The 27676-nt window shown below is 37.2% G+C and overlaps 1 protein-coding gene across 8 annotated transcripts in view; it reads right to left on the reverse strand.

Annotated features, from left to right (window-relative positions):
* Syx1A (Syntaxin 1A) overlaps nucleotides 1-27676 on the reverse strand; it is a 186194-nt gene that overhangs the window by 54605 nt on the left and 103913 nt on the right. For 6 of the 8 annotated variants that reach the window (XR_010518760.1, XR_010518762.1, XR_010518761.1 and 3 more), the window contains 6 exons: nucleotides 25525-25705; nucleotides 14064-14137; nucleotides 13809-13992; nucleotides 13665-13738; nucleotides 13438-13575; nucleotides 2684-2794 (listed from right to left, as the gene is read on the reverse strand). Coding sequence is in view for 4 of the 8 variants with exons in the window: in XM_065236967.1 (XP_065093039.1) it covers nucleotides 2684-2794; nucleotides 13438-13575; nucleotides 13665-13738; nucleotides 13809-13992; nucleotides 14064-14137; nucleotides 25525-25705 (762 nt within the window). In the remaining 4 variants the exon portion in view is untranslated. Of the gene's footprint in view, nucleotides 1-1269; nucleotides 1381-2683; nucleotides 2795-13437; nucleotides 13576-13664; nucleotides 13739-13808; nucleotides 13993-14063; nucleotides 14138-25524; nucleotides 25706-27676 lie in introns of all 8 variants that reach the window. The other 2 variants (XM_065236968.1, XM_065236969.1) reach the window with 1 other exon arrangement.

Here is a 27676-nt window from a genome sequence, read left to right on the forward strand (position 1 = left end):
CTCAATAGTGATGGAGTAATACGACAGTCACTAAACTAAGGACACGGGATATACTGCAATAGAACAAATTACTGGTCAGTGGTGTTATATCCCGAACAGAGGAATAAATTAAAGGTTGAACTAATAGATCTAATGATCTAATCTCCAGGGCGATTTGAAGAACTTCGAACATCTTATAAACAAAGGAATATGATCTAACTGATGCGCATTGGCCACGAATATGTTTGGAATATGTTGCTGCTGCTGTTGCTAAGAATATTTTGCAAGCCCTGGTTGATCAAGTAGATCATATGATCTGAACTCTTGAACGATTTAGACGACTTAGAATACGTTTTAGCCATGAGAATGGATCTAGAATGAAAAATCTAGATTTAATAAACATGGCATAGTACCATACCATACCATAGAGAAAATCAGTGCCCAGATGATTTTAACGATATACCTAAGAATAAGCACTCCAGGATGGTTTGTATATTTGCCTTTTGATTAGAGTTTCTATGAAACCTTTTTCGGTGGTTCATTATGCTTCAATCAGTACTTAAAATATGTAAAGAAAAAATTCTTCCCGAAAGAGATAGAGGGGCGTATCATACCAGTTTACCCTACTCCAGTGTTAACCGGACTAGTAAGCAGTACAGCGTTTTCAAGCACGAAATGTCTCTGAAATATAAACCCAAGCTGAGAAGATGCTCAACTAGCGACATCTTTGAAGATATTCTGCATTGAACGAAACAAAAAAATCTACCATTCGTCTCCATAATTATCCTGCGGGTTACTAAATAAGTAAATACGTCGCCGAAAATTGTGAGTTGGAACAAGATAGCCTCTTCCCAAGAGCATAAGGTAGGTAAATAGCCAACATTCTAAATTGAGACAAGAAAACGTACGAGAACAGAGAGATTTTAGCTGCCACCTAATCAACCCAGTAAAACATCCTGAACTTCCGGACGAGACCCGTACCTGGTGTTAGCTTTGAGTTAGTTTCGGTTAACTACAATCTACACAGCTCACAGCAGCATCCTTTTAGCTGTAGGTAACTATGTACAGTTTGTGTGCCACTATAACCAATCCCGCCGAAAATCGACCTCGGAGGACACGGGATTCCCTATCGTGTGAGAGTCAGGAGAAGCAATTTCACTTTGCTTCTGTTGTTTGCTGCTGATGCTGCTGTAGTAGCAAATTTTGTGTTTATGTGTGTGCATACACACACAAGCACACACAAACACGCAGATAGAGAATGGGGGGTGTAGGGAGTAAACTCATAAATACCTTTCTTGCTTTGGACATGTACTTCTTCGCCTGAACCAGTTCCTGTTGACCTTGTGCCACATAGTTCCCGCTTTGCTCAACATGGTACTCAACTCGGTCCACCAGATCGCCCTTTCGTTCGGCGATAGTGATGATGATTCGGGACGTTCGGTGATGGTACGGAGATCCGCAGTTGATTGCGATTTTGCAGACGGGGAGGCAACGGCGAGGAGATTCATTTTGCGACGGGGCGGTTGAGGGGTTCGGTTTGATTTAGGAGATTTGGGTGTGGTGAGGATTTCACAGGAACGGGAATGGGATCGATTTAAGCGGTTATTTCGAGAAGAGCGAGCAGGAGGAGCAGGAGAAGGAGGATATTTACAGTATCGAGAACCCCCGCCGGTAGCAGCCGAAGATGAGGAGGAAGAGGAGGAGGCGGCGGCCACGTGACCGTGTTCCGAGGAAGAGAAACTCGGTAGGATCCGTAGGAGAAATTAAGAGAGAGAAAGTTGTAGCAGTTGTTGTTGTTGTTGGCGAGGTTTTGTTTTTGTTGGTTTAACCATGGTTGAAATGAGTTTTAGGTTAGATCAGCATTGGCGCAAGAAGGGTTAGTCAAATTGGGTTAGTTCAGATCGGAAATCGTCAGTTGGTTGCCGTGATAGGTTTTTGCAGCCAAGATATTGTTCGATAGGTGCAGGTTACCACCATTCCAAATAGATGCAGAACACGGTTTTATCGATACAATCCCACAGCATAACAAAGGTAACAGTGGTACCAAGTGCACACAGATGAAGACCATCCATGATTGATGACACGCGTGATATTGTGATAACCATAATTTCCCGTAGATTAGTTCCACCGAGCACCGAAATTGTCACACATACACCAACATTAACCCATTTAGTGTAGTGATATCAGGTCACATACACACACACACAAACACACACATCGCGCACATACAGATTACGCAGCAATAGTAGCATTTATTTAGTTTTATTTAAAAAGCCAGCATGCAATTTACACAAAAGAAAAAACATGCAGTTATCGCACGGACAGTGTAGATATTTCAACAGTAACCATCCCATTCATAGCCAAAACATGCATGTTTAGTTTAAGTAATAACATTGATTTATGTAAGGTTAATATTTATAAGCCAGAACAGAAAAACGGAACGGAAAATAATTAATATTTATTTTCGAAGTCACACCCGCACGCGTGTGTTGGTGTGAGTTAGAAAAGCGAAATCGTAGGAAATATGGGATAATTTGGGATTAAGGACGGATGTAAACGATTTATGTTTGGTTTTTTTTTCGTTGGTCACATGACGACAGGATGAAGGGGAAATTCGCAGGATTCGGATCGAACGTAAAAATGGAAAGAAAAAAAAAGAAAAAGAAAAACACACATTAGTTAAGAAGTCGTCAAGTTTACTCACCCGGCGGGCTTTGCTTTGATATTTAAGCGCTTTCTTTGTGTCTTGTGTCGCTGTTTGGACATAATCCATTGCGTGTTCAACATGATATTCTATACGATCAATCATTTCACCCTGTGAGTGGTAATAGAGAAGAATAGGAAACGGCAAACGGTAGAGAAGGGGTGGCATTTTCAAGGGGTGTGAGTTATAGATCATACAGAAGACCCCCGAATAGCGCGGTGGGTGGTGCAGTCCACCCACCGTAATTTCTCAGCTGTCTTCCAACCAACTGCGCTGATTTCTGTAGGTGATTTATGGCTGAGCCTAGTCACATACGAAAAATAAGCTCAATTGGATGGAGGACAGTCGAGAAATTGCGGTTGGTGGACAAAACCTATTCGGGGAATTCATGTACTCTGTTGCGCCGCTATTTGAGATTTCTGCTGCTTTTGAAGGGTGTGGGTGTGAACAGTTAGTGAAATGTAGTGGTTTTGGTGGGTTTCCTTTCGCTGACCAGACCACATGCTTACTGAGCTATCTTAACACCAAATAAGGATGAATTCATTTCTGGGTCTTCTTAAGCAGTAACTAGCCTGAGTTGGGAAGAGAGCTTCTCCTAGCATAGAATACAGGAAAGTGACAAACGTATTTGTGACTTTCTTTTTACAATACACGCAGGAGTAGAACATTTATGCAACATTATTTACAGGACTAGCAATGGAGAGGCAACTTGGAAGAGCAGTAATGGGGGTGACTGCGGGACCGATTTTCCCCCGGTTTTCGTAGAATGATAAAACATTGATTTTATTTCAATAAACAGACGTGTTGTAAGAGGATTTCTTTACAGAATTTCCATTTATCAACTTCTAGTTTTCTAATTTTCACTACGTCAAGAGCAATTCACATTCTCAAGTATGACGCAAAGCATTTTCGCGTCAAATGGCGAATCGATCAGACTCGACCTTCTCCGATTTGTATGGAACTGTGCATAATTGTTTCTTATGGGCATCATTCACATTTGGTCGAGATTTCACTATTTTCAAGCATTTTGAGGCAACGTTTTCTTGTGTTGTGTGTAAATGTAGTTCCACGTCAAATGACAAATCGGAAAAACTCGTCCACTTTGTATGACTTTATCAAGTACATACCTTGTTGTATACAATTTACCATTGTATGAAGGGCCCAAAAACGGAGGGTGGACCCGTAAGCATAATAGCTTACGCGTGATCCACGAGAGCAAAAAGGATCTTATTCCAATGATAAAAATGTTCCAACCCGATACAGAACAAGCCATCATGCAAGGGGATGTCCCAATGAGGGGGCAGAAGAGCCCACCTTCAATTCACGAAATGTTAACAACAGGGAGTTGTAAATTCCACTCTCCCCATCCAAATTGCTTCAATTAGGCGCCATTAGGCGGGTTACTAGGCCGAAAGCCATTAGGCCGAATGGGTCATAAAGTCATAAGTAATATATTGAACACAGAATGTTCTTCGAAACAATCTTCCAAACACTCTGGGAAGAATCTGTTAGAATTTTTTATCAGAGCTCTGTCCGCGGAGGGGTTTTGAAGAAGGCAATGGAAGATTCTGTTAGATTTTTTTAAGATCTCTGTCCGAAGACTATAAAAAACTTGAACTTTGGAATATTTCCAAGTTTTTCATTTCTTATCATTCTATGCATTGGCTGAATGATTTATTAAGCTGAAAGCCATTAGGCCGAAAATTGAAAAATTATAGAATGAATTCAGAATGTTCTTTGAAACAATCCTCAGAACACTATGAAGATGGCAATGCAAGAATCTGTTGGATTTTTTTCAGACTTCTGTTCGGCGTCCCTTACAAAAATCTTGAACATCGGAACAATTCTATGATTTTCAATTCTCGTCATTCTATGTATTGAAACAAACATTTAAGATTGCAATCCAAGGAAAAAAAATGGATCGTGTATTTGATCATGATTATAAGATAAACTTGATAAACTTAGATTCCAATTTTGAAAACACTGGGCCGAATTGATCATTAGGCCGAAAGCCATTAGGCCAAAAATTGATAAATTATAGAATGAGCTCAGAATGTTTTTTGAAACAGTCTTCAAAACACTCTAAAAAGAAACTGTTAGAATTGTTCAGCGCTCTGTCCGATGTCCCTTACATTGAGACTTTAAGAATTTGAAACACATCCATGATTTCCAATTCTCATGATTCTATCTATTTAAACAAACCTTTGAGATTTCAATTCAAGGAAAAAAGTGGATCGTGTACAATCCTGTGTAAGATTCCAGTTTTGAAAACACTAGGTCATTAGCCCGAAAGCCATCAGGTCGAATGAATAATTAGGCCGAAAATTGAAAAGATTGAACTCAGAATGTCATTGAAGATTTTTCATGGGAGATTTTTCTTTCTTTCAAGGAATATTGAAGCAATAATGTATTGCTGATCATTAATATCTTAGACCAGAACAATACAGATGTCAGATGATGAAATGGGAACAATTATTCAAATTTCGGCCCAATGGCGTTCGGCTCAATGACGTTTGGCCTAATATCACCGTGCAGCAATACAACTTTAATTTTACGTGAAAGTATTTAATAACCCATCTGTCAATTGAAATACACTGACAACGGACAAGAATATAAATTTACATGAACGTGAAAATTTCAGTTTTAAATTAATTGAACTACTGATCGATAAACGTATAGGCTATATTCAAAAACCTGCTCCCCTTTGTAGTTAAAAATTACAGAATATTTATATGTATGTGTTATAACAGCAAAAAGGTGATTATTTTTCATTTAATTCCAGATCGTAATTTGTATCCAGGACAGATACGTATTTCGACTACAATGTGCAATCACTTTATAAGTGTCATTGTCACTTGGGCTACTTCGGGCACTTCGACAACACTGTGCAGTCTTCGTCAGTGTCGGTCCCAAATGGGAACACTGATGAAGACTATGCATTAGGATGGGTCAAGTTTGTACGGTGGATCACAACCCCTGTTCCACACTGCTCCTCCGATGAGGTCACCAACAACGGTTTACAATTTTAACGAATTTCGTTATGATCTGAATTTGCGGGAAATTTTCAAATTGTGTATGTGAAAATCGTAACGATCCGATTCATTTGCAAAAAAATAAATATCGCCTAAATTTATGCAAATCTCAGAAATAGATTGGGATTACTATGAAGAACAACTTTTTCGAAGACTGCAAATCGATTAGACTTCTGAGAGAAAAAAAATTTGTAATAATTCAAACCTATTGCTCGGCGCATACCTACAGGCGTGTATATGAGCTTGTAGGTATGTGTGGAACAGTTGGTTTAAAATGAAAGATTAATAATTTATTGTACAAAAATCAAATCGATTTGCAGTCTTCGACCAAGTTGTTTTGTATAGTATCCGTAGTAAGTCCTAAGAGGGTTGGTAAAATTTGAGATTTTTGGACAGCAAATGAATAGGGTCGTTCCGTTTCCCATACATTTACCCATTTCAAATTTAAAATTCTCCCACAAATCGAGATTATAACCAAATTCGTTCAAATTTTGCACTGAGGGTTTTAAAGTTGACCCACCTTACTGCACGTTGTAGTTAAAATATGTATCGGCCATGGATACAAATTATCTGGAATAAAATGGAAAATAATCACCTTTTATTGCTCTTGTGAGTACTTCACTAACATCCCAATTCCAAACATTCATGTTTGATATGGAGCTATGATCAATCATTTACATTTGTGTTGAAGTTCGGCCTTTTCGAATCTCGTAAAAAATGGCTCGATATTCTTCAACAAATCATATTTCGACAACGTCACTCCCAATCAAAATGACATCTGAGACAAAGTTGCAGGCAATATTTTTTTTCTGGAAACAGATTTCTAGTAATTTGGGTAAAACATCCAAAAAATTACCATCGTTAATATTTTTTGGAATAAGGTTCATTTCATATGACAAATGGTTTTATTCAAATTGAGTCCGTTTTATCATTAAAAAAAATGCTTCATCCCAAGTTTTATCATTCTACGAATCGTTATCGAGAGCAGTTGAACGAACCTACAGCTGGGTTATATGATGAGTAGTACTAGCATTATTTGTACACTTTCAACAACAAGCCAAAAGGTTTTAACAGTTAGAGTCGATATCACGACTTGGAAAACAGTTAGTTCAACAGGATTTGATACTTTTTGTTTCTTTTGTTTTAATTCTTAGCAACAATGACAAGGAAAGAGAGACAGATAGTCAATAAGAAACAAACGGCCAGCAGTCACAAGTTGATACACAGGTGTGAGAAAAAGAGACAATACAGATCTACGATTACGACGGTTTACATCACTAGACAAACGCGTGAAAAGATCTAATGAGTCAACTGTAAACAATTACTTTAAATGTCGATTTCTCACCAATGACAACACATAGACGCAAACTAACTACACCATCTGATAGAGTAAACTTCTTCTACCAAATGCTGCTTTTGGTTTGCCTGAATGAATCTCCATCCGCGGGAAATCAACGTTTAAGCTGAAAGGGGCCACCATTAATTTAAAAAAATTCAAAAGCAGTTTTTTACGTTCAAACCCAAATTTACGTTCATGAAAATGTATTCATTGAATTCAGAATTTCAGTTTCCAACGATAAAACTGCTTTTGAGTTTCCAAAAAAGAATTACGTCCCCACTCCGCTCAAAGTAATTGTTTACATGTGGCTCATTGGCCCTTTTCACGTGTTTGCCTAGAATTTGTTTGTTTTGCGTGATTTGATTTTTTTTTTCAGCGATACCACATCACACATCAACAGAGAGAAAGAGACAGCGAGGAAATATAGGACAACACGCACACAGAGAACATTCCGTCGATACTGCTCGGGCGTTAGCTTCGTTAGCGATCGTTTAGCTTCTTCGGGCGCTACCAATAGATGCAAGGGTGTCGTGTGGATGGAATGGTTAGCGGCCTAGTCGTCATCGTCGTCGTTGGTAGTAAGCCTCCAAAGTAGCGCTTGAGGATCAACGCAAAGTCCTGGACCCCGCGGAGGTGTGAACCTCTGGGATCGCGTCTGTTTTTAAGCATTCTGATTCTAGCATCAGGGTAGGAGCTGTGTCGAACAACACCATCGAACCGGTCCGGTTTAGGGTGAATTCGATGGTATTGGAACAGCGGGTTGGAATTTAAGTTTTTTTTTTCCTATGTATTTAACTAAGTTTTGGATATTGAAAAAAAAAAGCTATTCTAATCGGTTGCGAGAGTAAACGGGAAAGCATTAACAAAAAAATCAAATGTAAGCACACTAACAGAAATGATAGATTGCAATACTAGAACTAGAAGCGAGAAAGTTGGTAAAGTTTTTATTTAAAAAAAAGTACAAAGTTGCAACATTTTCGGTTTGTTAAAGATGATGTTAAAGCCACTTCCGTTGCACAGCGGAGAGTGGCAGCATTTGTCGAAGAGAGGGGGGAATAATATTTCTTTTCAGAGGAGCCATTTAAATCGACGGATTAGTGCAATAAACACAATTGAATAAGGGTGTGAACAGACTACAATTCGCTACATGACTACAAATGGAAGGAAGGAAGGACGGAGGAAACGAATGGTCACACAATTTCAAATGATGGAGATCTGTGTGCGGAATCCGTGGGAAAGGGAGGCGGAGGAGGGTGGCACATCTTTTATTATTCCGTGCTTTAAATGGATGTGCGGACACAACATGGGATGATAAATAACGAGTAAATTAAATTAAACCAGGAGATACATTCGCCAGTTCAGAGCAAGCAGTTATGGCTCATAGGCGCCACAGACCAGTCGGAAGCTGGATTACATTGGGTAAGAATCAACAAATTGAATGGATCCGACGTGGGATCATGACGAAGCCAAGTCAGAGGATGGCGAAATTAGGTACGTGGTCACGTAATTTCAGATGAAAATTTTCAATTTGAATTACGATACTGATGCTCAAACATTTTCATGCAAAAAAATGTCCGATAGTCTATTTAGTTGAATCGGAGCCATCCTCGCGCAATATATGTATTATTGCTATATAAATAATTTATGAACTCGTGAATGAGTTTGATAAGTTAGTGGTCAGAATTCAGAATTAATTGATATCGAAATTCATAAGTTAGAGATGTGATAAATTTCTGACCGAAAATTCCCGGTTGATTTTCAACTTAAATTCCTTTGGAATTTTTTTCGAATTTGCTCATGCGAAATGCTCTCATCATTCCTAATGAAATTCCTCTATAATCTATACTGAAATTTCTCTTGATTTTCTTCTCAAATTGCTCTGGGAACTCCACCTAAAATTCAACAAAATTAACCTGAAAAAAAATCTTCTACAACTCACATGAACTCTTCTGAAATTCGCCAGACAATTTTTGGAACTTATCTTGAAATTACTCTTAGATCTCTACTGAGATTTTTTCAAATATCTCCCAGACTTATTGTCTCTCCTGGAATTTCTAATTGAATTCGTCTGGTCTTATTTTGATATTTCCCTGAAATTCTTCAGAAACTCTGGAATTTCTTCAAACAATATTCTAAAATTTCTCAAGAAGTACCTGTAGAAAAGCTTAGTTCATCTAGATTTTTTTTTTTTTTTTTTTTCCTTTATTATAGAGATTTTTAGCCTGAGGCTAGTTCATCTCTTAGTTCATCTAGAATGTCCAGTGTAATTTCTCTGGAATTTAAATTCAAATTCACCAGAAATTTCCCCAGAATTCCTCCGAAAAATTCTACTAAAATGTTTCTGGAATGTCTCATGATATTCCTCTTGTTCCTGCTAAAATTCCGCAGGAAACTTCCAAAAACTGGAATTAATCATGAAATTCATCTGAAATCTCTGCTGAATTGTCTTCTGATATTTCTTCTGAAATTCTTTAAGAATTTCGAAATTTTGCTAGAAATTCTTCTACGCAATTAAATTTATATTCAATTTCTCTGGAAATTCCTTTGAAAATTTTCCAGATACTTCTCTGAAAATTATCACGTAATCATTATGGAATTTCTTTTAAAATTTAACTTAAAGCTAAAAGCTCTGGAAATGCTTGTGAAATTCATCTGGAATTTGTGATTTCTCTGGAATTTTTGCAAACACTTCTCGAATTTGTCTCCAGAAATTCGTCTAATATTGATCCTGGAATTCATCTGCCAATTCTTCAAAATGTTTCTACAATGAATCATGATATTCCTCTGGAATGAATCATGATATTCCTCTGGAATGACTCATGATATTCCTCTGGAATTTCCTTTGAAAACTCACAGGATATTCTTTTAAAATCCGGCTGCAAATTATCCTATAATTCCAGTAGAATTTCTCCAAAATACAACCGAAATATAATACCAAATTAATATCGACTCATTTGAAATTCCTTGTATTGACATTCCTTTGCATTTTCTTCTGATATTGCTCGAGAAACTTGACGTTCTTCTGAAAATTCTCCTGAAATTATTAAGGCATTTCTCTTTAAAATTTTCGGGAATCTCTCTTTCTTTCGAACAAATTCAAAAATTAATTAAGAATTTCTCCTGTAATTTCACCGGAATTTTTGCTAAACCTCAACCGAAATTGCTCCAGAAATTCGTCAGATATTTATCCTGTAATTATTCTGCAAATTCTTCTGGTGGTTCTTCCATTTGAAATTACTAAGAAATCTCTCATCAAATTCTTCAGAAAACTTCTCTTGACGTTCCTCTGAAAATTTTCGTGATATCATACAGCAATTTCTCTTAAAACTGTTCTGTAATTTCTCCTAAAATTCCTCTGTAATTTCTCCTGAAATTCTTCTTTAATTTCTCCTGTTATTGCGCTGGCATTTTTGCTAAAAATTATTCTGAAATTTTCCAGATATTTATCCTGCAATTCTTCTGAAAGATCTTTAGAGTTTCTCATGAAATTCGGCTGGATATACATCTCAAATTCGTATGGAAAATTTCCTAAAATTCAGCAGGAAATTTCCCTAAAATTACTGAAGAATTTTCCCAAAAATGTATCCGAAATTTCTGCTAACATGGAATCTTCTGAAATAACTCTGGAATTTCACTGGGAATTCATCACCCATTTGCTGGAATCTTGAATTTCCTATGAAATTTCTGCTGATTTTTTTCCCCAAATTATCATCTCCTCTGCAGTTTCTTAATAAATTCGCCCGAGATTTCACTGGATATTCATCTGATATATATCTTCAAATTTATCAGAAACTTCCTCTTACATTTCTATAGAAATTCTCCTAAAATCATTCCAGAATTTCTACTCAATTTTTTTTTTGTAATCACTTCTGAAATCTTTTGGAACTATTCTGGAAGATCACATGAATTTTCTCATGTAATTTATCTGGAATTTTTGCTTAAATTCCTCAAAAATTTGTCCAGGAATTTGTTTGATATTTATCGTAAAATACTCCGGTAATAATCCTGGTATGTCTCATGAATTTCCTCTCAAATTCCTCTGTAGATTCTTCTAAAATTCCACTGGGAATTCTGAAAAAAAACGCCTGTCGAACTGATTTCTTTTTCAGATTTACAAACTTTCCTAACATTCCACTGGAATTCTACTCTAATTTTTTACACTAAAAATCGATAGATTTTTTTCTGAAATTTCCCTGAAAACTCTAACTAAATTTCTCTAGAAATTCGTCAGTCCTAGAAATTCTCGTGAAATCGTTCTGAAGTTTCACTTAAAATTCCCCTGGAACAACTACATGAAATTTCTTGTGGAATTTCTTCTGTAATATTTGCAAAAAATCCTGAAGAATTTTCCCAGAAACTTCGCTGATGTTTATTCTGGAATTCTTTTGAAAGTTCACCTGGAATTACTTCTGTAATTTATCTGTATTTTTAGCCAACAATCCTCAATCATTTCTCCAGAAATACCTCTGATATTTATCCTGGAATTCATCTGTAAATTCTCCTGAAATTGTTCTAGAATGTCTCATGATATTCCTCTAAAGTTTCATCTGAAATTCCACTCAATATTCATACAAAACGGCCTGGAATTTCCCTGAAATTCTTCTGAAATTCATATTGGCTCCTCTGGCATTTCTACTGAAGTTCGTCTGATATTTACTAAAGTTTTAAATTTCTTTAAAAACTATACCAAATTTTCTTCTGATATTATTTCCAGAATTCTTCGGAAATTTATACAGAAATTTCACAAGAAATTCTTCAAAAAATTATCATGAATTTTTTACTAAAATCTTATGAAACTTCTCTGAACATTCTCATCAAATCTCTCATGAATTTCTCCATAAATTGCCCTCGAATTTTTCCTCTATAACTACTTCGCAAATTCATATCATCCTCTGAAATTTATACTAGAAATTAAACTTTAAATTATGAAAAGATTTATTTTGAAATATCGCAAAAAAAAACTTTTATATTTATCCCGGAATTTCTCTGTTAATTTATTTATTTATTTTCTAAAATTTCTCTAGATTTTCATTAGAAATTTCTTTTAAATGTGTCCCAAAGTTCCTTCGAAATGCGTTCTGAAATTGATCTGAAAATTTTCATGAAATTGCTCTGAAATTTTTCATAAAGTTCTACCAAAGTATGTATATACATGAAATTACTCTGAAAGTTCCCCAAGAAGTCCTCAGAATTTCAGGTTACATTATTATGGAATTTTTCATGATTTTCCTCTGAAATTTCAGCAGAATTTTATTGTACTCCTTTGTAATTTTTCCCTTCAAGCCAATAAAATATCTGCTGAAATTTCTCCGGAAATTTATCTGATGTTTCTCCTGAAATTCCTTTGGATTTATTCTGAAATTCTTCTAAAATGTCCCTAGAATTTCTCTGGAATTCTTCCTATAATCTCTCAACCATATCTAGTGAATTTTTCAGAAATTCCTCCTTAAATTCCTATGAAATTTTCCATCTAAAGTTGCTATGACAGTTCTCAAGGAATTAATCTCGGATTTCTTCAGCAATTCCTTCTTCTGAAATTCACTGGAAATTCTCCAGGACCAGACCTTTGAAAACTACTTTGACCACGTGCTCCAAATATGGCTCCAAATAATAACGGCTCGTCTCTCTGGCGCATGCTAGAATAAACAAAATATGTGTATGGAATTGTGAAAATGAAAGGAAAAGTTGACAACAACAAAACACTCTAGAGGAGTCAGTTTTCCCATCATCACCATCATCGAGAACTGTCTGAAAGCAATTAAAAACATTCAAACCGAGCCGATACAAATCAATCGATCGATGGTGGTGAAAGGTGGCAACTCACTCCTCTTCGGTGTACTTTTTTTCTTCTTTAGACCACGCCAATCTAATCACCAACAGGAACAAGGAAATATGCAATGTGGGGGAATGGGAAATTGTATCATGTAGAGAACACACGCTAGGCTCATTTCTATTACTACACAACAGGCTAAGATCTACGACACACTACTGCTGGGATTTAGTAAGTACTTGCTGCTGTATTTTTCAAAACACTCTCTCGCTTCTGTTTTATGTCTGTTGGACACAAACACATACTCTGTATACATGTGGGCTGTAATCTGACTGGAGACTTTTCTAGTATTTTTTTTATCTCACGTATCCTGATATAGGTATAGTTGTTTCCTGTTTTGTGATAGGTGCGCTGTGATATGCCACTACTACCGACTACTGTCACTGACCTGCATGCAGTTTCCCCCTCCTCGCCCGATCAGATCAGGAGTAGAAGAAGGATACTGCCGCCAGGATCGGTTTTTGTGTCGGTTGCTAAATCATCGTCGTCATCATCAGCGAAGGTATACGGTACGGTAAGGGGGGGGTGTAATAGTAATTGAATTCCACTTTACCTGACTCTCGACGAGCATTGCCATATCCATGAACATATCATGTAGCTCCCTAATTGAATTCTCCAATTTTATAATATCTGCATGCCGTGCTTCGATATCGGCGAGCGTTTGTTTAGCTTGTTGGGTTTCCATGATGATCTGGCGATGAGGGGGAGAGACACAAACGGGAAATTGAGATTAGTTCTACACTGTCACCGAGGCTGTGTGTGGTAGGAAGACGGAATTACCCCTTGCGTGAACACGGCGGAATTGCCCTGCTCCAACATCTCCTCCAGCTCTTCATTTGTCGTCGCTCTACCCGCTGCAAAGGTAATCGGAAAGTAATGTTAGAATCGACAGCAATCATTGGAAAACCGACGACGACGACTCACTAATTTCCAATTGTCGTTGTATTCTTCCTTTGCATCGTTCTCGGTAGTCAGTCTGAGTCCGGTTGTACTCGGTCATCACTTCGACGAATTTGCGCGACAGCGCCGAGTGCTGTGTCTTCCGTATCCTAAGATCGGCATTGGACTTATTCGTCTGCTCTTCCTGCTCAATGTTCTGTTCGATACCCTGGATGGTGGCGGAAAAGATGATGGCAATTAGAAAGTTACAGGTACAGGCTAACTCTGAGCAATTCTCACCTTGAGCTTCCCTCTTACTCTGTTGGCAGTTTTTTTAATATCGGCCATAAGGTCTTCGAGTTCCTGTTTGGTTTCTGAAAGATGGGGAGAAATTAAAATTCTGTTCGAAACGGAAACGGTTATCGTGGGGTGTAAGACCTGTGCGTCGATTGTAAAGGCAGTGGCATAAAATGGCAGAGTTTTAGGTCAGATGTCCCTCTGTTTCGACTATTCGGAATAACATTCCATTGATACCAACGTAGGAAAGTTGGATTTAACGTAAATTGACACAAAAACGATCATAGGGGAAGGGAAGGTCTGTTAGTATGACAGACATTGTTTATAGAGACCGAGAACACCTCTGCATCTCCACATCTATCAAAACCGGTCACCACTAGGCCACCGAGCCCCTTATAACAAATTTCACGCCAACTCTCAGATGCCAATGAAACATAAAAATTTTGTCTTAGAAATAAATAAATTATGAAGGTCGATCATCAGCCCTGGTAATAAATTAGGTAATAAGGGAATGATGAATCACATCCCGCTTACTAGGGGAATTGGACCGTCTCTATCGCATTACCGTTTCGTAAGCATCAGGTCTACGGTAGCATAGTGGTAGAACGCCCGTCTAGTGTACTGGGAGGTGGGGGTTCAATTCCCACCTGTAGGCAGTGGGTTTTTTTCACCATTTCGCAACATATCTCACCAGATAAATACATGTTCTTGCCTTCTAGTATCGGTTCATAACAAGTAGACTCAACATTAGTAATTTACCCTTGCAATGTAATGCATTAAGAAATTTAAAATCACAGCAAAGTGCAGAAACAGCTTGCTCCGATATTTATTTCCTTTGAGACTTTGAATTTCATCGAGTAAGCGAAAATACCGAAACACAGAATATCAAGTCAGGGGCAGTTGACTGTACTTAGAAAAATCAATTTATGACATTTTAAGCTTGTTTCCAAGCCCCAGAATATACTGATAGATTTGTGTAAGGTCACTTGGCTATCGCGCTGAATGAGTCTAGGACTGAATTGTGAAGAGTGATAGATTGAATTAAGAAATTATTTTAGAAATCTTGAGATCTAGAGATTTTCTTGAAAATCTAGGTGCAAGAAAATGTTTAAACACTCCGTTGTCTGTACTAACATTTTTTCATATTTAGGGTTTAAAAAAGATTCTATGATTCTGAGGCTTTGACATTTGTTTAGAGTCGAAGACATTTTTACGAGATTTGTGACTTATACAAAGTTTCGTAGGACTGAATTGTGAAGAGTGATAGATTGAATTAAGAAATTATTTTAGAAATCTTGAGATCTAGAGATTTTCTTGAAAATCTAGGTGCAAGAAAATGTTTAAACACTCCGTTGTCTGTACTAACATTTTTTCATATTTAGGGTTTAAAAAAGATTCTATGATTCTGAGGCTTTGACATTTGTTTAGAGTCGAAGACATTTTTACGAGATTTGTGACTTATACAAAGTTTCGTAATTCTACATTTTGAGAATTAAAAAAAAACGGAATCAACAATTTGGGAGTGAGAAAAATACTCAAAATGAGGAATTTAAAAAATGTCTATGATCCCCGATTAGTACAATTACTACAAATATTATTATAATCAGCATTGGAAAACTTTCAACTCTCGGGGGCTAGGAAGAATATTCAGGTTTCAAACAATTTAAAAAAAAAATGTAAAAAATTAAAAAAAAAATTAAGTGTTGATTTAAAAAAAAATGCTTAAGAGAATTCCTACAAAAATCTTGGAAAAATTGAAAAGATTTCTGACAAGACTTTCAACATATTTCTGAGACGAATTCCAATAGATTCTAGGTAGAATGAAAAAATAAGCTCTGATTTAAATTTGTATGGTATTCTAAGAAGAACTCCAACGGAGTTGTGAGTTGAACTTCAAAGAAAATTCCAAGGGAAATATGTTGAGAATTGTATGGGACTCCTTTATGTAGTTCGTTTATTTGGAAGGCTTAATCGCGTTAGCTTTACGGAAAGAGATCGCGAGTTCGGCTCTGAGAGGAACATACCCTACACGCAAACCAAAAATGTATTTCACTCAATGTTAGTTGCATTTTCTATCATCCTCCGCAGCGAATACCGCAGAGAATTATTTGAGTTGACCATGCAGACGATGCACTGATTTTTATCTTTTTTTATTTCGTGTCCTGTCTACGCTTTCGACTATACCACCAAGCTTCTTATTTATAACATTGTAGAACGACTCACACACTTGCTTCGATTCTCTCCAATTCCCGGTCAGCAGAAAAAGCATGCGAAATCAAATTATCGTACTAAGAGCGCTTCTGATTCGTGTTTAGCCTATCCATGTACCAAAGCATAGAGAGAGCAGTGGAGAAAGCACGGGTATGATAATCGCAACGGTCTGGGTCATAATTAATTTCTATAACTTATATAGTACACATTTTTCGGTCTCTAATTTTCTTGCATTGGACCGCAGCTCGGTATATCTCATCCTCCATTCATGCGATCTCCACTAACATCCTGCGATGATGAATCCCACATAATTGAACACAAATCTTACATCCCGCGGTTGGGTGTTGAAGTAAGCTATATGTGATTAATGTTTGTGTGCTGCTTGGGTAGGGTTGTACATAAGTAAGGGGATCTTGAGGAGAACAGAAGGTTGATTTTAATGAGAATCCTAAGGGAATTCTCATGAGCATTCAAAAAGAATTATAAACAGAATTCAAGGAAACAGATTCGTGGGAATTCCGAGAAAAATACCAAAGTGATCGTATTCTGAGAATAGTTTAAAAAATTGAGGAAAATTAAAAAGAAATTCATAGAAATTTACGAGAGAATTCTAAGAGAAGATTTTTCTGATAAATCTAATCATAATTCCACGGTAATTCTGGGATTATTGTCTATTAAGAATTGCATGGTAATTTTGAAACCGTACAAAATCAAAGCCCAAGTTGAATTTCGGTTTTTTTTCTATTCTTTTTTTTTGCCAGCATTTTGAATTCTTTAATTTAAGGCTAATGTAATTTACATCCGGATTGACGTAGGGACAAAAATCAATTTGAAATATTGTTGAGCAATTAAAATAAGACGAAAAACTGATAGCAATTATGCAGCAAAAGATGTAGCCATTTTCTTTTTTTGTAAATACTTGCTCTGTTTTATCTAATTGACTCTGAGTATCTGGCGTAAAAATTTGGCTTTTTTCCCTCGGTTCTCCTGTTAAATTCCCAGGTTTTCCACGGCTACTTTTCAAATTCTCGGTTATTTCACGGTTTTACCGGATCGCTGGCCACCCTAAATATTTCCAAAGTTTTTTTTCTGGGCAGTGTTTCTAAACCGAGGAATATTCCAAGCGAATTGTAAAGAAAATTATTGAGAAATTTAAGAAAATTCTCGTAATAATTATTAAGAATATGAAGATAAATGTAGAGTGAAGTGCGAGAATATGTTTAAGAGAATTCCTTAAGTATTCTAAATTCCTGAATTATACTGTTATGGAGCAGATTTCTAAGGAATACCAAACAGAAGTATAAGATTATTGAGGTTAATCCAAAAACAAAAGTAATTAAAAATAAAAACAATATGATCGTTATATAATGTAATCCTTGAGAAATTTACAAAGATATCCTGAGATAAATTTAAAAGAGAATAATAAGTCAATTAAAAAAAAATCAGGTTCCGTACACAATCCAGGATTCACAAAAATTCTCAAGATTGTTAGACACAACATGGGAACAAATTTCATGATCCAGGTCTAAGACAACTGTTCAAGATAATGAGGCTAGAAATTTCAGAAAATGTTTAGGTTCTCTTTCAGGGGCCTCCGAACAATTTCTGAAAAGTGTAACCAGGCTTGCAACCGCTCATTACACCTAAAATGCAATTTTTCCTTATTATGAAACTATAAGATACTATAATGATAATTTTTATTTATAAGAAGCAAGAAGAGGTTGTAGAGTTTGTGTATGACATATAATATTTGTCAATTTTGTTTTCAGAAGGTCACAACTAGCGATTTTATGATCGCTGATTGCTCGCTCATCGCGTTGCTCATCGTTAGAGCTTATCACTGTTGTGACCCTCTGAAAGCTGAATTGACAGGTTTTATGTGGCATATACACTTTTTACCTTCTCTTCTTGGATCTTGTAAATAAAAATTATCAATAATATATCTCATAACTTCGAAAATCCGAAAAATAGCATTTTAGCTGTAATGAGCATTTGCAAGCTTGAGTGTAACAATGAGAAATGTGTGATCTCAAGCTTGGCAATATCTTTTCCAGATTCTGTTACGCGAAAAGATGCCAACGTTCTAAAACGTCAGGCTCTGGGAGATGGCTATTTTTTCGACCTCAAACTTATTTTTGGTATCCCATACTATGGATAGGTAAAAAAATCTGTGCTTGAAGAAATATTCAAGATTCTAAGAGAAATGTTCGAGATACCGGATTTAGGATAATTATTAACGAAATTCGATTAACCTTCCAAATGCATTAGGAAACAGTTACACATCGTGCATTAGCGGTTCAAAAAAGGTCCAAACTGCAACTCGCTCCCAAAAATCCATTTTAAACCGATTCTTGATCTATTGGCCTCAAATGAAAGGCGAAGGTCCCTAGAATGGCACCTTAACCCGGATTTTTTTTTCAACTTTGCCATTAGGCTACCTGGCAGTGTTTGACACATAAAACCTGTCAATTTTGCTTTCAAAGCGTCACAATAAGCGATTTTAAGATTCGTGAGCGTTCACTCAGAGTGTGCGCTCACGAGTCGTAAAATCACTGTTTGTAACGCTCGGAAATCAATATTGACAGGTTTTATGTTACTTCATACACGAAAAATAATTATACCATCGGTGTACCCCCCTTGTCTTTTTCATCAGTATGTCGCTTAGTTCGAAATCAAGAGCACATTGCTCGAAAAAACCTTGTGTTCTCAATCCCTACCCTGCCATCCGTTTGTTACCATTTGTTGCCCCTAACCTCGAGATAGCCGCGAGTAATCGGCCCCCGCTTTACTAACGTTAGTTTTAAGTAATTTTGTAATCAAACGATGAATACCAGCTCCGTAAAACTACGGCAAATGAGCCTGGAAAAATAAACGCATTATAAAAAATAATAATAATAATAATTATAATATAATATCCAATGGTTTCATAATTGCAAAAAACAATTTTTTTAATAGCAAGTGAGTTTAAACAACCTAACCTGGCACCGGTTCCGATAGGGCACAAAAGGATACCGTAAAACGGGGTAACATTAATAGTTTTTTAAGTATTTTAAATATTTTTTTTACAACGATGAATGTTTTTCAATTTTTTTAAACAAGTACTGAGGATCCTAGAGTCAATTCGTTACTAATATGTTTAACAGAAATTATTGCATTTGCACATTTTTTTTTTGGTCTTGCGACCGACATCAGTTTTTTTTGTTTTGGGGTTACTTTGACAATACTTTATTAATGTTGAAAAAATATGTGTGAAACTCAAACAATCTAGTTCAAGAAATATGAAACTTTGAATTAGGATTAAATCAGAAACATCCTAAGCAATAAGAAGACAGTGATGTGATGTTTGTGATGGCTATTTCAGAAATATATTTAATACGTGATTGTTTGAGTGCCTTTTCAAACAGGCGAAAAACAAGAAGATTTATTTTTTCAAACATTTGGCAATATATAACACATACTATATAAAAACTCTATACGTCAATATACGTCTATATTAAAGGTAGAACCCTAAGCTACAAAATGGAACCAATGTTTTCAATTAGGAAATAGTGCAGAAGGTAAATTTAGTCATTATATTATACTATCAAAGTTACCCGCATTATCAAAGATACCCCGTTTTACGGTACTTCCAAAACCTAATGTACTCCGACGGCTCAAAATTGATGTTTTTTTCATCCAGAAGTAAATAAACGTCATGCCATGGACGTGGTTCTGACCACATCGTGATACCCAGGGCTGGTTCCGGCAGAGCCCCAAAAAATGCACACTTCCCAACCCTTACGTACTGGTACCGTCCGACGGCCCAAAATTTATGATTTTTCATCCAGAAGTATACCTTTTACGTCGATTTTTCCTTGTAATTCTACTACTAAAATTAGTAGAATTGAAAGTAAAAATCGACGTAAAAGCAAGGTTGGGTGAGTGAACGCTCACGAATCAGAAAATCGCTGATTGTGACACTCAGAAGCCTATTTTCCTTATTAGAGAGTTGTATCAGAGGCGTCGCGTGCCTCATTTGTTTACCTGTGCACCAAACTTTGTTCGCTATAGTCTACCACCACATATTAGTTTTTGTTTTTTTTGTTTTCAATGCTCCATGAATTCGAGGAACATATTCTCATTTACTATATTAATCACTACCTAAAGTAACATTTGAAGGGTCTATCATATTTTGTAAACAAAACTTGTATGGCCCTTTTCGCGTTAACCGAATTAGGAGGAATTGCAAAACTTAACTAATTCTCGATTTTATCACAAGGCTAACTCTTTCGACTGAAATGTAATGAAGAATATCTTTCAAACACTTCCGAAAACATTGTTCAATACAAAACAGTGTCAAAATCTAGAGAAAATTCATGAAGTCCCCAGGGTAGCAAACTTGAACTAATCAACTCTTTATTCATCAGGACAACACTATCAGAATGAACCAGGGGAAGCTCATAAGTTTTGACAGGCGCACCGGCGCAACAATCGGTGATTGAGAGATTTACAACTGACAAGAGAATGAGAGCGAGCCTTTGCGCTCTCCTTCTCCATTAAGCTGGGTTTAGACATGGCAAGTCAATTGATCAAGTCAGTTGAATTCAACTGACTTGAATGCGAATTGAACGTGTAAACCATGCCATTCAACTGACTTGATCAACTCACTTGAATTGAAAAAAGTTGAACCAGGTTCAACTTTTCAAGAAAAATTGAATTCAACTGATGACTTGCCTAGTCTAAACCCAGCATTACTCTTTTTGCCTGCAATCAGATATCCAAGTGCACAGCGAGAAATGCACGCTTTAGGCACTCACACATCACAAATGTGTCTGCAAGTATGGTACACGTCCAAAGCGTACCAGACTGCTGTTTCCGTGTTGCTCCCGTTTGACGCGTGACTGCTGAATGCTTCTATTACAACTAGCGGTGCAAACCGCCATGCATTGTGGAACATTTGTGGTATATTTGAAGAGGTGATAGAAGGTCAGCTTGGCTTACATCAGGCATTTGACCATTCACAAACTTGCCACCCGCCACCCAAAAAAGATTGGTTTTAGGTGCACTATTTAACGAGTATTGTCATGGTAGTGTTATCGACATGCTTAGAAATCAATTCATAAGGGATTAGGCAGACCATCTGAACTGAATTTAATCCTTATTTAATCAAACCAAGGTCGAAGATTTATAGGAGCCACACTATCACTTGTGGGCTGGAGTAAAGAAGTACAGCTATAATGTGACCATAAAATCTATAAAAATCTAAACGCATTTTTTTTAAATTATTACACCTGTGTTGTGCACAGGTTGCACATGTGGACGCGACGCCACCGAGTTGTATAGATTTTTCTCCTTTAGTTTACTTAAATCTTCGGTTTTTATTAGTTAGGTAGGTTCCGATTCAACACATTGTAGTTTCATTTTTATACCTGTGATCTTGACTTTTTTACCTAGGGATGAGTACTTAAGGGGGTTAGATTTAGATAAGTTCTTTAGTGGGAATGACACTGATGAAGACTGCACATTGTAGTCGAAATACGTATCTGTCATGGATACCAAAATTAATTAAGTGGAATTAAATGGAAGATAACCTTTTTTGTTGTTTTATTTAAGCATTCCGCTAAAAACCCAATTTCATTACTTCAGGTTTTATTTATCAAACGCATACTTTACAACCTCTTCTTGTAACTTACAAGTACAACATATCCTTATAACATCTAATGGTTTCATAATTCAGAAAAACATTTTTTTTATAGCAAGTAAGTGGAAGCAACCCTGCGTAAAAGGTATCCAATTCTAGATAGACATTTTAGAAGGTCCTACCTGCATTGATCGATTCTCTTCATCGACTATCTCTTTCGTTAATACCTAAAAGCTATCCTTTGCTGAATTCTAAGTTCTAAGCGCAAGACAATAACTTCTCCTATTAAACTGTGCGGCAAAAAAAGCACACTCGTTACGCATCATCTTCTCCTTCTGCCGTTGGAGCTTCTTCTTGGACAGCTTCTTCTTCGCTGGTTCGTTCTCGGCGGCCTTGGAGAAAGTCGAGATGAAGAGAATCGATCGAAGCAGATAGGACCTTTTGAAATGTTCATCGAGAATTATTCTACTAAAACGCTCATCAATCAATTTAGATCCAGAAGTAAATAGACATCATGCCATAGACCAAAAGGTGAATCTGGGTTCATTTGGATACCCAAACTGGTTTCGATAGGATACATCCGCCGGTTGGTTCATGGCATGATGCCTATTTTTTAAATGTCGGACGGTACTAGTACATGAGGTCTTTCCGGAACCAGTTCCGGGTATCCGAATATGGTTAGATCCACTTGATGGTGACATGATGTCAATTTACTTCTGGATGAAAAATCATAAGTTAAGGGCAGTCGGACGGTACCAGTACATGAAGTGCTTTTTTGTGGGCCCTGCAGGAACTGGTACCGGGTATCCAGATGTGGCCAGATCCACATGGCATTATGTACAAGCACATATCGTCGATAATAGGCGATTGTTGTGTATCAGAGAACGCTTGCTCAAAAAATACTAGGATGGAAAACGCATTCGAAACTCTAATGTCATTAGCCAAATACATCCATAGACCATATTAGACTGATGCAAAATTTGACTTTTTCGCTCCACAGTGCTTAAATGGTTTCAAATCGGGTCCTGATTAGCCTCCCAAAGTTACAACTCATTTGGATAGAAACAGACTTCGCACAAGCCATTTGAAGTTTACATGTAAATTACTATGGGAAATCTCAACTTTTTGTTCATTGCCTTCTAGTCTTTTTCCATATTGAGCTGCGAAACAGTTCGATAGCCATTCTTATAGAAAATTATTCTATGTAAAACGAGACAGGAAAAAGTTATTAATTATTTAAGAGATTGGTAAACTTATGACATGATCAAGCAGCTGCTCTGTAGGCAACACTGTATTTTGCAGTGTGACATAGTAGCCATGATTTTTGTGTCCTATTCAACGCCCCAGAAACACCAATGTTGCCTGCTGAGCAGTTGATTGAGCATGATCATAAGACATCAGCGCATTGAACCATTGATAACTTTCGATCCTTACATTTAATTAAAAAATGGTCTTCAGCAAAGTTGTAGCTGGAAAAATTTCCTACAAGTACAGTTGAAAGCTTTTGAAGCAGGCCGATATGGTGAATTATTAGATAGACATGAACAAAAATCTTGGTTTTACCATAGTAATTCCCATACAAACTTCAAATGGTTTGTGCCATCTCAGTTTCTCACCAAATGGGTTCAAATTTTGAGAGGTTAGTCAGGATCTGATTTGGAATCGTTTAAGTATTGTGGAGCGAAAGTTTCAAATTTTGCATCACTCTAATATAGGTCCACCGTTGTATAATTGGCAATGCACCCGTGTACTGAATGAGAATAGTGGGTTCGAATCCAACCGGTGTACTTAGATTTTTTCGTAAATTTTCTCACACACACGTCTCTTACCGATGATCAGGCATAGAAAATCATTTGCATTCAGCTCGTGCATTCATTTACACTCATTTGCCTCTAACTTTGTTCATCAACAAAAATCCTCAAAATGATGTATGGAACTTTTGTAGGTATTGCTATTACCTATAACGTTTGTCAACAACTTAAATCCGTATATTTTATGCATGACGAACCAGAGCGAACAGAAGCCACTACTGATTTTCAGTGAATGTATTTTACATTCACTGAAAAACAGTAACAAGTTCTGCCCGCTCTAATTCGATCTCTTATGCGATACAGATTTGAGTTATGAGCAAAAGTTGCAGCTAATAACAAAACCAACTAAAGCTCCAAACAACATTTTGCGGAATGCTGTTGATGAAAAAAGTTAGAGGCAAATGAATGTAAATGAATGCATGAAATGAATGAAAAATGATTTTCCATGCCTGCCGATGATATGTGCTTACCTCTCAGTATGTTCAAACTTTCTTACGAAAAATCATAAATGTTGAGCCGGTACATGACGTTTTGGAGGTGTCATTTTTAGGGCTCTACCTGTACCGGTTCCAGATATTCAGATAAGGCATGATCCACCCTCCGGTTCATAGCATGATGTCTATTTACTTCTGGATGAAAAATCATTAATTTTGAACCGTCGGACGGTACCAGTACATGAGGTTTTGGAAGTGTCCTTTTGTGCCCTATCGGAATCGGTTCCAGGTAACCTAAATAGTAAAATTAGAAAAATCATGGGCATGGTTCCATTCTAGAAACTTTCATCTTTCGTTTGAGGTCAATAGATCAAATATCGGTTCAAAAATGGATTTTTGGGAGTGAGTTGCAGTTTGGGTCTTTTTTGACCCACTATTGCACAATGTGTCATTTTCTTGTAGTGCCACTCCAGAGGTTGTTGAAAACTTCTTTTGACAGAAAAATGTTTGTTTCGGAATATTACGAAATGACAGGAAATTTCAGGCCTCTATCATGTTTCGTTACAGAGTTACAGCTTTTTTGAAGTGACGCCGGGTCATAAAAGACCCTAATGCGTTGGGGTTAAAGTACTACAAACAAAACTAAAGATCCAATCAAATTCCCGTTCGATTTTGATTCCCGTTTAATTCCCGGTCTAGTGGCCACCCTGATTAGTGTTCATTGTGTCCGTCTTTACAAAAGGCATCTTTAAGATGAATCGCTGTGGAAGCCTTTATTCTTATTAATCTCATTCACACCTCGCAGTTCCAACACGCTAACTTGAAAGTACCCATTAATGGTTGAAAAAGACCCATTTTGAAGAAAAGTGGCTTAACTCATTAAATGAGTAAATTTTTTACCCATTAATGAGTATCTGTTACCCATTAATGAGTAATTGTTAATCATTAATGGGTAACAGATACTCATTAATGGGTAAAATTGTTTAATCATTAATGAGTTAAGCCACTTTTCTTCAAAATGGGTCTTTTTTACTCATTAATGATTACAAATATCGGCTCTCACGCAACATACAGTAAGGAAACTGGAACTTAACAGGGAGTTCTACTTATAAACGATGTCGCAATCCGTGATTTGTGCTCTAGAAAGTGATAGGGATTATCAACCCTCATGACCGTCATCTTTGGATTCTTCAAGAAATCACCTTAACCCTGGTCATCACGGCTGGTATAGAATCGGTCTCCGGAAAATGTATTTTTCATTCATGATAAAACACGCCGCATGTTCACAGAGCCACAAATTCAGCCAAACTTATTGACCCTAAACTATGAATAAACGGCTGCGTCGACTCACAGATCATACTGGAACATAAACCTTATACTATACTTACTCTCATCTGACTGTGGGGCCGACAGGATGGCACTGTGCTTTTTCTTCACTTCTTCCACGTTCGCCTGGATTTTGTCGATCATGATACGGATCTCTTCCACCTCGTTGAAAAAATCCTCCATAAAGCTGCCCTCCACCGGCACGACCACATCTTCTGGCATGTCCTCATCGTCGCTTTGTGCCTGTATGTGTTTTGATTTCGATCATTCAAATGATTTCGAAAGAACGAACGGAATGAAGGGAAAGAAGAAGAAAATCATTAGTTGCGTTTTTATTGGTATGATGAACTTTGCTTTATAAAACAAAACGAAAATCTAAGGAAAATGAGAAAAAGCCAAGGCAAAAATAAGCATTCCGGCTGAAAAGAACGAATGCCGATCATTGACCTGGATAATAGTTTTCAAGTGGAAACAATTTGGAAGCTAGCCAAACAAACAATCCGTACTGCTTAACAAGGGAAATGGGAGTGAAAAAACATGGAAAACACCTTACCAACTATACCATGCGTTGGGTTTTCTCATCCTCACCGAAACCTGGAAGAGGAACTGCACGAGGAAACGCCCCTCGGGCACACCAGTCATAAATCCGTACGATCAATATTTTTTGCTCTCCTTACCTCACATCGGAACACGCGGGCAGGCTAGCAGCAACAGAAGCATCCCAGGAAAACAACGCAAAAATAAAAATCCTTTTTTCGCATCGTTCTTCTTGCCGACGATGAAACACATAAAATCTTCTGAATAGTTTTCTTTTCCCAAAACTTTTACCCAACCCAACTCAGAGGGACTGATGAGGAACGAAGTATCATGTTTTCCTACCGCAATATTCACGATGAGGAAAACGTTAAGATTGGTTCATTTGCAGTGATGGCTGTTTATTTTTTGTATGAAAAATAATTTCAAGCCGATTTCAGCATTTCCAGAAATTGCAGATTTCATCATTTTTTTTTTCAAATATAGGTACTTCAACAAAAACGTGAAACCCACTATCCGGATTTCGGTCCCTCAATACAATAATGCAGCTGGCACTCAAGTCGCAGTGCTGCTAAAAATAAAATCAATAAATTTGATATTATCGAGTCCCGCAAACACATTACCACCGACCGGCATTTCCACGGCACACAGAGCCTGTGAAAATCAATGAGAAAGTTACCAAACGAACCCCAAGAAAGGCTAGTCGTGCGGAAGACGTCCATCGCATCAGCAGCAGCAGCAGTAACTCGGTTCCAAATATTTACATTTCACTGGGTCGTAACGTATCACTCTTTTTCGTTGTCGTTTCGGAAGGAAACCGAATCCGGACGCGACTTGTACCCAGTTGGTACGTATAAATCACCATTCGCCTCCATGGGATCGCTTTCACTCGGGGTGGACCTGAAAAGGATGCTGAATGGTGGTTGTTGAAACATGCATGCGTTGCATTTGGCCACCGGAGGACAGCCGAGGACGAAGAGAAGAAGGTTTGCTTCGCGGAATGGATTGATGGCATTTTCGCTTTCCGTTTTGCAGCAGCCATTCGGCACACATGCTGGCGGCGCTCTTTAGTTGAGTAGTGGGTACGTATATATTTATATACATATATGTGTGTGTGTGTGTGTGTGTGTGTTTGTTATCAATGCGGGACTTGGGTGATGCTGATGGAGCAGGAATTTGAAAAATCCTCATTTAATGAAAGTTTCATTATCTGCAACTGCTAGAGCGAAAGCCTGCAACAAGACTCTGAGAATTGGAATGAGCGTCTGTCAAAATCTTCATGAGATATGAGCAAAAGAGAAAATGTTTGCAGAAGTTTCAAGAACATCAAAAATTTACATAAATTGACTTAAAGAATAGAAAACATTTAAGATTAAATTGTGATATGCAATTTTTATCGGCTGGGGATTTGTTTATTATCTTAGAACATGAGCCGAAGCGACTCAAATTAAGGCGTACCCAGAGGAAGTATAGTACACGCAAACCAAAAATCTATTACAATGAATGTTAGTTCCGTTTCCTATCATCCTCTGTTCATGAACATCGCAGCGAATGTTAGAAGTTGACCTTACAGGCGATGTAATGGTTTTTTGTCTTTTTCATTTCGTGTTCTATCTACGCTTTCGACTATACCAGTAAGCTTGTAGAACGATGCACATTGTAGAACATTGTAGAACGACG

The sequence above is a fragment of the Ochlerotatus camptorhynchus genome, unplaced genomic scaffold, assembly GCF_037179485.1.
Source record: "Ochlerotatus camptorhynchus isolate MF236.1 unplaced genomic scaffold, CSIRO-AGI_Acam_v1.1 ptg000577l, whole genome shotgun sequence".
In the NCBI taxonomy this organism is placed as follows: domain Eukaryota; kingdom Metazoa; phylum Arthropoda; class Insecta; order Diptera; family Culicidae; genus Ochlerotatus; species Ochlerotatus camptorhynchus.